Raw genomic sequence first — 13435 nt, 5'->3', positions numbered from 1 at the left:
AACGCCATGGCGGGTCAGGAGCCGTGGGCGGCCATGGCGGGTCAGGAGCCGTGGGCGGCCATGGCGGGTCAGGAGCCGTGGGCGGCCATGGCGGGTCAGGAGCCGTGGGCGGCCATGGAGGGTCAGGAGCCGTGGGCGGCCATGGAGGGTCAGGAGCCGTGGGCGGCCATGGAGGGTCAGGAGCCGAGGGCGGCCATGGAGGGTCAGGTGCAGCGGGCTGCCATGGAGGGTCAGGGGCCGAAGGCGGCCATGGAGGGTCAGGGGCCGAAGCCTTGAAGCCGTCGAGCCCAGGCGGCGCTGAAGGATCGGCGGGAGATGGCGGAATCCACGGCTCCGCCGACCGAAGCGCAGCCGGGGCTCCAGAAGGCCGCAGTAGAAGACAGACGACATACAACAAAGTGAACACCGGGGGGAGTGAGGAGGCCAACTGGAACTGAGGGACGGAGGGACGGAGCAGAGACGGAGGAGTGCAGTCCAGAAGTGAGGGCAGGCCGACGAAGGAACAAGGTGTGAACGGGGGCAGGATGGAGACTGGTGAGACTAGTGGACTGGTGGGCCATGGTGGAGACGAGGGAGGTTGGAGCCAGGGTGTAGGTAATCGCCCAGAGGTCCGAGGTGGAGATCTGGGCGAAGGGGCTTGATGAGGAGGTACAGTGCTGAGACATATGGACGGAGGCGGGAGAGGGGAAACAGTCTTTGGGCTGGAGGGTTCAAAAACACAGTTCATAGGAGCAGTTGGTTCAGCGGCGGCTGGAGCGGCTGGCTCGGCGGCGGCGGCTGGAGCGTCTGGCTCGGCGGCGGCGGCTGGAGCTGAGGGCTCGGCGGCGGCGGCTGGAGCTGAGGGCTCGGCGGCGGCGGCTGGAGCTGAGGGCTCGTAGGCGGCGGCTGGAGCTGAGGGCTCGTAGGCGGCGGCTGGAGCTGAGGGCTCGTAGGCGGCGGCTGGAGCTGAGGGCTCGTAGGTGGCGGAGACTGGAGAACTTTGCTCGGCGGCGGAGACTGGAGAACTTTGCTCGGCGGCGGAGACTGGAGAACTTTGCTCGGCGGCGGAGACTGGAGAACTTTGCTCGGCGGCGGAGACTGGAGAACTTTGCTCGGCGGCGGAGACTGGAGAACTTTGCTCGGCGGCGGAGACTGGAGAACTTTGCTCGGCGGCGGAGACTGGAGAACTTTGCTCGGCGGCGGAGACTGGAGAACTTTGCTCGGCGGCGGAGACTGGAGAACTTTGCTCGGCGGCGGAGACTGGAGAACTTTGCTCGGCGGCGGAGACTGGAGAACTTTGCTCGGCGGCGGAGACTGGAGAACTTTGCTCGGCGGCGGAGACTGGAGAACTTGGCTCGGCGGCGGAGACTGGAGAACTTGGCTCGGCGGCGGAGACTGGAGAGCTTGGCTCGGCGGCGGAGACTGGAGAACTTGGCTCGGCGGCGGAGACTGGAGAACTTGGCTCGGCGGCGGAGACTGGAGAACTTGGCTCGGCGGCGGAGACTGGAGAGCTTGGCTCGGCGGCGGAGACTGGAGAGCTTGGCTCGGCGGCGGAGACTGGAGAACTTGGCTCGGCGGAGACTGGAGAACTTGGCTCGGCGGAGACTGGAGAACTTGGCTCGGAGGAGACTGGGGTTGAGGGCCATTTCATCCCCTCAAATACAATTAAAATCCCCACAGGCACTGGAGCTGGCTCTGTGGGGACTGGAGCTGGCTCTGGAGATACTGGAGCGGGCTCTGGAGATACTGGAGCGGGCTCTGGAGATACTGGAGCGGGCTCTGGAGATACTGGAGCGGGCTCAGTGAAGGCTGGAAAGGGCTCAGCGGCAGGTCTTTTCCTCCTCCTCCGCTTTCCGGACCCAGCAGGAGAGTGTGGGCCCAGCGTGGGGCAGGAAGGACGTTCACTGGAGGGGTAAGCGGAGGAATACGGAGGCTGACTAACTGGCCCAGCCGACCGTGTTTCTGGACGGACTGGAGACCAACACTCATCCACATAGAATTTGGAATTATTCAAAAACAAAATAAAATTGATAGTTTCACTTAAGGAGAGACGATAATCAGGTTCATGGAGACGGAGAGTGTTGTCATCCAGACCGTCCAAAAACAGGGCGATTAAATTAGCATCGGGCCAGTCAGTCAGATAAGCCAGCTCAACGAACTCCTCCACATACCTCTCCAGCGAACGACCTACCTGCAGGAGCCCGATAAGGCGATCGCCGGCTGTCAGGGTGAGAGGCGTTGGAGGAGCTGGATCCAGGGAGCCGGTGAAAGTCTCCATTATTTTTTTTTATATATTTTTTTTTTATTTTCCCTGTGGAAAATCCGGTCGTTTTAGGTCCGTTCTTCTGTTATGGTTGCTGGTGTAGAGATGAGGCAGATACGGATTTCCACTATACATTCAATACTTTAATATAAACAAAGGCAGAGAACACCATACAAACACTAACACAAACAGTAAACAACATTCAGAACGGACCAGGAGTGAAGGGAGTGAGTGTCATATAAAGGGAGTGCTAACAATAGAGTCCAGGTGCAGGTGATCCGTGATGATAGGGAGATGACGAGGGAAGTGAGTGCAGGTGTGGAGAACAGGAGGATCTTGGGAAATGGAGTCTAGGAGAACAAGGGATCTGTAACATACGCAATATGCTTACAAAATATTTTATATTGTATTTTTAATAATATATAAATAAAGGGTGAAGATGACGATTTTCCTAGGCTGGACATCACACACTACTTTGTGTGTTTTTATTTTTTTATTATGTTTATTTTGTTTGGCCTCCTTTGTCCTTTATAACAGCTTCCATCCTTGTTTTTATGTACTTTTCCATGGTCTCTGTTTTTATTGACCTCCAAATAGTTTCTAGTTATTCCCAAATACTTGCTTTTGATGAAAGTTTTGTGGGATCTATCTTTGAATCCATTAAATCCCAACAATAACTATATTTTAGCATTATAACATTACCTGATGCTTACACTTGGTGGTGGTCTAATAAATTTGTTAAGCACTATATTATATATAAAAACACTTTTGAAAATATTTGGCGTAAAGCAATACTGTTTCTGCATGTGAACTGTAAATGGTAAAAAAGTTTATTTTTTCAGCTTTTATTTTTCTTTCTTTCTTTTTTTTCAGTCTGTTATGGGTTGAAAGCATGGCAACATACGGTTTACACCAAACGACTCTATTTTGACAGGCTCTGAAAGAGGTGTGTGTGGAAAAACATAATTACTTCATAACCTGTAATTACTGGATGTATCTTGCTGGCAGCAACATAAAGAACTCCTTCACATCTGATCACATCTGTTCTTTTCTCTTCTTGGAGCAAAATTGCTATTGAGTACCTGTGTCTGAAAATGTTGAAAACCCACTTGTTATAAACTCCAGTCTGCCAAGAACATCAAAACATTCCCTATCATTGTAAAAGACCCCCACTTTTACCAAAAAGGTCTTGTTTTTCTAATTGTCTCCTGTTTGTATTTTCCAGCATTTTCCACGAAACGGAGACAGATTAGGGCTTGAAACTCTTAAAAATAAAGTAATTTTTAAACAAATGGTCAGCAAAGAAGTTGCATAACCTTCAGAAAATGCTGATTGTGAACCTCAGGAGGTCAAACTAAATATTATATGAGCTGTTTTATTTTTCTATAAATTTTGCATGAGGTTTGTAGTCTTGCAACTCTGTTACTAAAATTTGGGACATGTCTAAATACAGTTTCAAACCCCGATTTGTGTGATTTTGTAATTTTCTAGCAATCATTTTTAAATGAACAAATTAAATAGACAACATTTATAACATTTAAGAAGTACATATATTAAAAATGGGTAAGTTGTTTGCAAATTTATTCTAAATTAAGCTAATGTTCAGCTGTTTTGGGACCAAATACTGGATTGTAGACTTATATTTCCCATAAAATAAGGACAATTATTATTATTATTCAAGTTAAAATAACTCAGGTAGCAGGGTTGAATGTATAGGCATGATAAAATGAATTTGATTATTTAACTGAATTCTGATTATACAAACCCGATTCCAAAAAAGTTGGGACACTGTACAAATTGTGAATAAAAACAGAATCCAATGATGTGAAAGTTTCAAATTTCAATATTTTACTCAGAATACAACATAGATTACATATCAAATGTTTAAACTGAGAAAATGTATAATTTTAAGGGAAAAATAAGTTGATTTTAAATTTCATGGCATCAACACATCTCAAAAAAGTTGGGACAAGGCCATGTTTACCACTATGTGGCATCCCCTCTTCTTTTTATAACAGTCTGCAAACGTCTGGGGACTGAGGAGACAAGTTGCTCAAGTTTAGGAATAGGAATGTTGTCCCATTCTTGTCTAATACAGGCTTCTAGTTGCTCGACTGTCTTAGGTCTTCTTTGTCGCATCTTCCTCTTTATGATGCGCCAAATGTTTTCTATGGGTGAAAGATCTGGACTGCAGGCTTGCCATTTCAGTACCCGGATCCTTCTTCTACACAGCCATGATGTTGTAATTGATGCAGTATGTGGTCTGGCATTGTCATGTTGGAAAATGAAAGGTCTTCCCTGAGAGAGACGACGTCTGGATGGGAGCATATGTTGTTCTAGAACTTGCATATACCTTTCAGCATTGATGGTGCCTTTCCAGATGTGTAAGCTGCCCATGCCACATGCACTCATGCAACCCCATAGCATCAGAGATGCAGGCTTCTGAACTGAGCGCTGATAACAACTTGGGTTGCCCTTGTTCTCTTTAGTCCGGATGACATTGCGTCCCAGTTTTCCAAAAAGAACTTTGATTTTGATTCGTCTGACCACAGAACAGTTTTCCATTTTAAATGAACCTTGGCCCAGAGAAAACGCCTGCGCTTCTGGATCATGTTTAGATATGGCTTCTTTTTTGACCTATAGAGTTTTAGCTGGCAGCGGCGAATGGCACGGTGGATTGTGTTCACAACAATGTTTTCTGGAAGTATTCCTGAGCCCATGTTGTGATTTCCATTACAGTAGCATTCCTGTATGTGATGCAGTGCCGTCTAAGGGCCCGAAGATCACGGGCATCCAGTATGGTTTTCCGGCCTTGACCCTTACGCACAGAGATTGTTCCAGATTCTTTGAATCTTTTGGATGATATTATGCACTGTAGATGATGATAACTTCAAACTCTTTGCAATTTTTCTCTGAGAAACTCCTTTCTGATATTGCTGATATCCACTATTTTTGGCCGCAGCATTGGGGGAATTGGTGATCCTCTGCCCATCTTGACTTCTGAGAGACACTGCCACTCTGAGAGGCTCTTTTTATACCCAATAATGTTGCCAATTGACTTAATAAGTTGCAAATCGGTCCTCCGGCTGTTCCTTATATGTACTTTTCCGGTCTCTTATTGCTACCTGTCCCAACTTTTTTGGAATGTGTAGCTCTCATGAAATCCAAAATGAGCCAATATTTGGCATGACATTTCAAAATGTCTGACTTTCAACATTTGATATGTTATCTATATTCTATTGTGAATAAAATATAAGTTTATGAGATTTGTAAATTATTGCATTCCTTTTTTATTCACAATTTGTACAGTATCCCAACTTTTTTGGAATCGGGTTTGTAAATAATTTGAATTGTTGTATACAGTTGAGAAAGTCAAGACCTCTAAGATGAGACTGGCCAAAAACAACATTTTAAGTTGTGTATAAATACATCGGTTCATTTTAGTAATACTTTATTTAACAAATCTTACATGGGATTTGTGTTTTAAAAACTAAAAGGACCCTGTTTACCCTGTTCTTGGAAATGTCTTCACATATTAACATTTGTGTTTCGTCTGTTCCTGCAGGTGCAAAAACATGTCTTACCCATCCAGCCTCCCGCAGGTTAGTATAGTCTTCATCTTTGTGAATGAGGCGCTCTCAGTCATTCTGCGCTCCATCCATTCGGCCATGAACCGAACCCCCCACCACCTGCTCAAAGAGATCATACTGGTTGATGACAACAGCAATAACGGTAGGTTTACACACAGCACAAAACGCTTAACATATTTGTTGATTGTATTATGTTTGCCATTAATGAGAAGCATTGGTGAAACTACTTCCTGTGAGACTGGAACAAAGCAGCGGCAACCACATGCATTTCATTTTAGTTTTCTCTTGTGTTGGACTGGTTGGTTCTCAGCGTTGGGCTTATAGTCTTAATAATTACCGCTGTATGGCTTCTCAGCATTCTGTCTTTAATCTAACCCTTCCGTCTCCTTAATTAGCAGCTCTGATCATTGGATTAAAGTGATTGGTGAAAGAATACTAATCAGCTGAAAACTGAGAAATATTTACCCCAGGAAGATTAAACCTAATATTGCTCTGTTTCCCCGACACCATGTGCCTCATGTTCTGGACTAATGATGCATTTAGTGGATTTGTTTGCTAGCCTTTAATGGAAGCATATTATAGGCTTCTTGCTCATTATTGCATTTTTTTTTTTTTTCAATTGTCCAATTATTTTAGGTTAATATTGTGTGAAATAAGGGTTAATTTCAGCAATATTATGAACATCATTTCCCAATTTATAAATAAGTTGAATTATATAAAATTTTAATATAATACATCTAAATTGCCACTTTTAGTGGTTAAAAACTTGGTCAGCAACCACATATGCTGATATTTATCCATACGGCCCTAAACCATTGCTCCCTGGCTGCTTTATTCCTGTTTTGCAGGAACATAATAATCTTTGACTATCTTTGGATATTATACCTTGAGGAAAACAAGCAGTGTTGGGGAAAGTTACTTTTAAATGTGTTAAAATTACTTTTTGTAATGTGTTACAAAATTGTGTTACTCCCTAATAAAAATAACTAAGTTACTTTTTATGAAAAGTAATGCCTTGCGTTACTTTTGTGTTACTTTTCCTCACCTGAGCTGGACTTGCTTGTTTTAATAACAAAAACAAGTTCTATTTTTGGCAAATGTTAAACCCTTTCACACCAAAAGTGAAATGAATAAGTCTCAGCCTGAAGAAACTACACTAACCATCATGTTCACACAGCGCACACAACAACTCTACACTTACTCCCAATTTCTCTCAACATGAGGACAGGAGAGTCTTTAGTCATTTTCCCATTTAAAGAGTTATCAGTCTTTCAATGGGAAAAAAAGTGAGTAATGCATTACTTTACTAGTTACTTGAAAACAAGTAATCTGATTATGTAACTCAAGTTACTTATAAAGCGTTACCCCCAACACTCAAAAGAAGTACACTTAGCATATGTTTAAAAATAATACTTATGTTGGTAATATACTTAAGTGTGAACTTAATGTAATGTTTTCAGACACTTAATTCCATGTTAATTGCAAATAAATGAAATAATTAAATTATATTAAATGCAGTTAGCTGAGTTTTAGAGTGGCCCATATATGTACATCATTATATGTAATTTCATTATTTAGAAGGATGTTTAGATATTTTTACCGTTATTTTAATTTTTATTTTTATGCAGTGTAAGTCTAAGTCTCTCTCTCTCTCTCTCTCTAATGATCTGGTGGTTATTCATCAGTTGTCAGCTGAGGAGGCATTTTGTCAGCTCATTCTCAGGTTTTGAGGAGAGCGAGATTAAATTTTCTTTGGCCTTCACTGAAGGTTGACAGATTCTCTGTTGGTCCCACTGTTGACATAAAGTCTCATGTTGAGTGGCCGCTTTCACGACCCTCATCTATGAATGTAAAGATAAGGCTGTCAGAATTCACAAGATTATTCCAGCTAAAAGAGTGGGCCACTGGTTCTCAAAATGGTACAATTTGTGAGGAATCACCTGGGTCACTTTACCCTCTTTCTCTTCATGTCAGTTATTGTGTGTGTGGCACTATAAAATAGTGTAAGATGAACCTAGAAGTGGCTCTCACATTAGGAAGTGATGCCGAGAGATACTCACAACTGAAAAGACCTGGCAGCCTCCACAGAGCTGTGGGGGTGACCACAGTTAGAGGCGATAAAACTACCAATTCTAGCCATAATGACAAAACTAAATCAGTTTCAGCAGACACACTGTGACCTGACACACTGGATGGAATGACACCAGCAAAATGCCAAAGGTAGCATTTTTTATTTTATTTTTTTTTGGAAGAAGATGATGTTTAGGGATAATGTTCTTGCAGATAATATAATATTAATTAAATAAAAGGCCACTGATATGTACTTAAAGGGGACATATCATGAAAATCTGACTTTTCCCGTGTTTAAGTGCTATAATCGGGTCTCTGGTGCATCTACTAACCCAGAAAACATGAAAAAGGACAACCCAGTTGTTTTGCTTTGGCAAGCCTTTCTCTAAAACATGTGAAAAATAAGCCGCACAGATTGGTGATGTAGGAAGGGGATCTTACTATAATATTACCGCCTTTTAATCTGCACATTCCAATCTGCACGCTACCGCCATTTTGTTTTTGCAAATGAAAACAGAGTACCAGTTCTAACGCCATGGCAAAAGTTTGAGCAAAGCATGCTAACTGTTCTGTCATTTGCTGCGCAGATGAGCAAAGAACGCTATTTAGAGTCTCGTTAGCTTGGATAGTCTGCAATATGACCCTGGTAAGCTCGATTGCTAAAAAAGGAGCGTTTCAGTCCAAGCGATATTTTGGAAAAAAATATTACACCATTCACAGTATTTGATAGCAATCATAAATTTTAACCTGGTGTGTATGGCTGTCACATATCTGCTGTTTCTGTTTCCCCTGTGACCCAGTTTTCCCCAGTCTGATTAGTTCACTTGTACCACCTGTGTCTAGTTAATTATCTCATCACCTTGTTTAGTTCCCTTTGTTAGTCTCTTGTATATATACCTAGTGTTCTCCTTCACTCCTTGTCCGTTCTCGTTTATGTGTACATGCTGTCTTCCCTTGTGGTTATCTCCTGTGTATTATTAAAGTATTGCTCATTTCGTTATCTTTGTCTCTGTCGTGCCTAGTTGTACAGCAACTGTAACAATGGCACTGTTTGGCAAATGTATAGTGGGCGTCCATACAGGTTTTGCACAAAAGATGGAGTTGAATCAACTCCACAGCACCTACATAAATTTATCCACTCAGATGCATCCATTCAGAAATGTCCAGTTTCATTCTAAAAGTTGTAACTTCTTCCTGAGTCTCTCCATCAGTGTCCAACTCCGGTTTGAACAATGTAAGAACACCGTTACTGACAATCCTCCTTTTGGCTGCGTGAGATTCTCCAGCTTTGTTGTTGTTGAGCAACCGAATCGCAAGCTGTTAAAGCTCCGCCCTAATATTACTTCTTGTAAAAAGTGGGAATAATAGGTCCCCCTTTAAGGTTATTTATTATTATAGATGTTTTTAATGAAAAACGAGACTGATTAGCATTGTCTTTTTACAGTGTTACATTTACATAGTACATTTCAAAAGTATAAAAATCGATAAATTGTTTTTCAGTTAGTGTAGCATGAGAGTCTCAGATTACATGATTGCATGTGTCATAGTGTTACTTTATGTGTCAAAAAGGCTAAAAAGGGCCAAAACATTTCCACAATGTTCTGATTATATCAAAATATTATTTGAGTGATCATGTCAAAGAACTTACAGACCACGTTTACACGTACAGTCTATCGCTGTCCCTGAGATGTTTGTTAACCAGCTGTACATGCAGCCAAAGGAACTGCCACAGTGCTTTTCTGTAAAGCTGTTCTGGCTGGGCATTATGGGTTTTGAGCTGTTAGAAGGAGTGTTGAATTGATTTCATGAATGTTGTATTATATTGGTAAGAGCTTCACATTCAGTTCAATACAGCTTAGCTGTCCCAGCTCCAGGAGTCCATATTGACATACACAAAGATTGAATTATTCTCTTTGTAAGACCAGGGAAAATAAGGACATCTTCCAAGAGGCAAACCAGGTTTCTTCAGAGAACTCGAACAAACGTTCATACCAATAGGTCTCTGTAAGATTGACAGACAAGACAGGATGTCCATTAAATGGAGGTGTGGACAGAGAAAACGATGGATGGATGGATGAAGATGTAATCCAAATTTCAATGTATAAGTTAAAAGAGAGTCAATTCTTAGGTTTCACCCAACTCTACAAAAACATTTGCTTATCTCAGCAGAGGCAAAGACACTAAAAATCATGTTAAGTCATTTTAACTTAATTAAAATATCTCATTAAAAGCTTCGATACCCAATAAGATTGCTTACAGACCTTTAGCTTGTCAGTCTTCCTTCATATTACAATTGGATAGTAGTTGTAGATTCAGACAAACTTAGTGTTTTGTATCGACTGAAACAAGAAGTGCACTTGAGATAATGGTGATGAAAGATTGTTGCTTTCAGTCATGAACAACTCTGTGATAATGGACCTGCTATGCTTTGTTTTATTTTGATCTACATAAACCATTACAAGTCTTCACCAATCCCCCCAATCAATAGCTATTTGTTCATTTTGTTAATCAGTCATTTTTGACAGAGATGAAAGTTCTGCTCTAATAAGCTTTGAAGAAAGTTTTTGGTGAGGTTGAAGATAAAGGGAGAATTTTTGCTGTCAAATAAAATCAGAAAACAGATTTCGTTTAGCGTCTCCCGGTTCAATCATAAAACTCATATTTGCAGGCGGGGGTAAAGCATTAGAGCAATTTGTCGAGCCACAAGCTGTTCATATCCAATGTTTTCTGGCTTTTGAAAGAGACATTCTGTTCACGTTCACTCGTGCAATTCCACAATCTCAGTGATCGATGAGGGACACCGTTCGCTCAAGGATAAACTCTATAGGCATGAGCCTGGCTGAACACAACATCCCACTCAAGGGCAAGGTGAATTGGATTGTGGCAAAAATAAGTGACCTTTAGCTTTTGTCATACCTGTGGCCAGTGTCATGTTCATTAGGGACAAGAAAATAGAGAAAAACAACTGTCAGATAACAATCACTGCGATTGGCCGATATTACAAGTTGAGTCAATCATCGCCTACTCTGGAATCATGTGTCTGAAAGACCATACTTAATTCACAGCACCATCTCTTTCTATCAGAGATTTAATTCTTCACATATGCCCCAACAAATACCTGAAAATATTCTGCTTGGCAGAAATTCAAAAGAAATAATGTTTCAGGTATTATGGGAAAGCATTCTATTTTGCAACTGATAACTGATATAAAGTTAATATACTAATCTACTTGAACTAACAAAAAACTGAAATGATTTTCACCGTAAATTATAAGGTAATTCATAGTTTTTACTTTAAAAAAGCAAAATTGACAGTAAAATTTTACAGTAAAACTACATATAATGCAATGTTAAACCATTTGCATTTCTTCCCTGTATGTGGTATGGTAACATCTCAGGTTATGCATGTAACCCGGTTCCCTGAGCGGGAACGAGACACTGCGTCATGGCGTATGGGAATGCTTATGCGTGAGCCGGTGTCTGAAGCATGTGCGCAAATGTCAATACTCGATTGGCTGGCGTGATGGATGGATGGATGGATGGATGGATGGATGGATGGATGGATGGATGGATGGATGGATGGATGGATGGATGGATGGATGGATGGATGGACGGACAGACAGAAAGATCTATACTATACTGCAATGGCCAATACAATTCAAATTCCATCTTATACATTGAAAGAGAGTCAATTCTTAAGTGTCGCCCAACCCTACAAAAACATTTGATTATCTCAGCAAAAGGAAAGAAACTGAATATCAGTTTAAGTAATTTTAACACTAAGAACTTAATTAAAATGTCTCCTCAAAAACCCAATAAGATTGCTTACAGACTTTCAGTTTGTCAGTCTTTCTTCATATTCGTGAGCCGGTGTCTGAAGCATGTGTGCAAACATGCCAATACTGGATTGGCTGGTGTGTGGTAGCTACATAGCATGCCACCAAAGCTATAAATGATAATCATGCCATCAGATTCTGTTGTGTGAGGAAGGCGCATTCACACATAAGCATGCCCCAGTGCATGGCAACGCAATGCAACGTCTCGTTCCTTCTCAGGGAACCAGGTTACAAATGTACAGGTTTTGCAGTAGTAATTTTAATAGCTTTTTTTCTGTAAATTGCCATAGCAGGACTGATGTCATGACTTGTAGTTATAAGAACTTGCTAGTGAAGGGTTTGGGGGACTGTGCCAAAAAAAAATAAATAAAATGAAACAAAATAAATCCTGCCGTGTTCAGAAGCTAAATTTCTACTCAAAGAGATGATGAGCCATTTCACTATATTACGCCTTTAAAAGGTTTTTAAAAACCTTTGTGTTCCACTGGGCCGTGTCTGGATGTGTTTTCGTTTTTGAAGTCTTTGTGTTCATTTATTTGTTTTAACAGCAACAGATAATTGAGTTGGTGTAATTAATTTTCTCCCTGTCCTGTGGCTACACCATCTGCAAAATCATCAAACATGTTTGTCATGCAAACTTGATAGAAAGTCAATTTAGCCTCAGCAAACAGGGAATAAGAAGATTAGGCTGTGTACTGGGTAAACTACACAAACTACTACAAAAAAGTAACGTGGTGGTGGTGGTACCATGATACAGAGATGCACTGAGATATCATGATGCATTACCATGATTTTTTTTTTTTTTTTTTTTTTTTTTTTATGTATAGTACTAAATAATTGCCTTATTCACATACTTGACATTGCCAAGGCACATATTCGAATGTCATTGAAAGTTTCTCACGTAGATTGAGATCTCACAAATGTTATATCTAGAGAAGTACATTTGAAAGTAGATTCATTGCAGTCTGAACACCAGCAATTTATGAAATACAGTAATGAATACAGTGTATGGAATGTGAAAGTGTCTGTCTTTATCCCATCTCTCCAAGATCTCAGCCTCTCTTCTTCTAGTTTCTTCTCTGAGTGTGAGAAAAGGTGGAATTAAAAATAAATCACATGAATTCAATTTAACAGTGAAGCATAACACATGAGAGGACCAAAATGAAAACTTAATGACACTACGTCTTGGATTGCATTATATATTCATGTGAGGCACCTTCATTTTGACTTTTTGCCAGATTGTTAAAGTTTTATCAATACTGTAGAGTGACATTGACATAGTGAAATATTGACAATATATATAACAAAAAATATTAAGCAGCATTGATAATAATAAGAACCATTATTAATAAATGAGCACCAGTAATATAATAATAATAATAATTGTATTAATTAATACTTAATTAATTAATAATAATTGGTCACCAGATCTTAACATTATAGAATAATAACATTATTTTGTTTATATCTATGTACATACAGTACATTGTTAAAATACTGAAGGGAGCGAAGTCAGGTGTGATGAACTTTGTATGTTGTATTTTTTTAGTGTGAGAGCAAAGTATTTTACTCAAGCATCACATTCAGTTCCACATCTTGCTTCAGAACCGCTTCTCAGTTAAAGTGAACAAGATTGGCAGACCCATGAGTCCATATTGACACACACACACACACAAACACAGAAACAACATCCTCTTT

The 13435-nt window shown here is 40.9% G+C and overlaps 1 protein-coding gene across 1 annotated transcript in view; it reads left to right on the top strand.

Moving 5' to 3' along the window:
• The window catches only part of galnt18b (UDP-N-acetyl-alpha-D-galactosamine:polypeptide N-acetylgalactosaminyltransferase 18b), a 139746-nt gene that overhangs the window by 60519 nt on the left and 65792 nt on the right, over positions 1–13435 (top strand). Inside the window, exon 3 of the mRNA XM_067401495.1 lies at positions 5808–5974. Coding sequence (XP_067257596.1) covers positions 5808–5974 — 167 coding nt within the window. The remainder of the gene's footprint in view (positions 1–5807; positions 5975–13435) is intronic.

This window comes from Chanodichthys erythropterus, chromosome 11, assembly GCF_024489055.1.
Source record: "Chanodichthys erythropterus isolate Z2021 chromosome 11, ASM2448905v1, whole genome shotgun sequence".
Taxonomy (NCBI): Eukaryota; Metazoa; Chordata; class Actinopteri; order Cypriniformes; family Xenocyprididae; genus Chanodichthys; species Chanodichthys erythropterus.
This window is presented reverse-complemented; position numbering and strand designations above follow the sequence as displayed.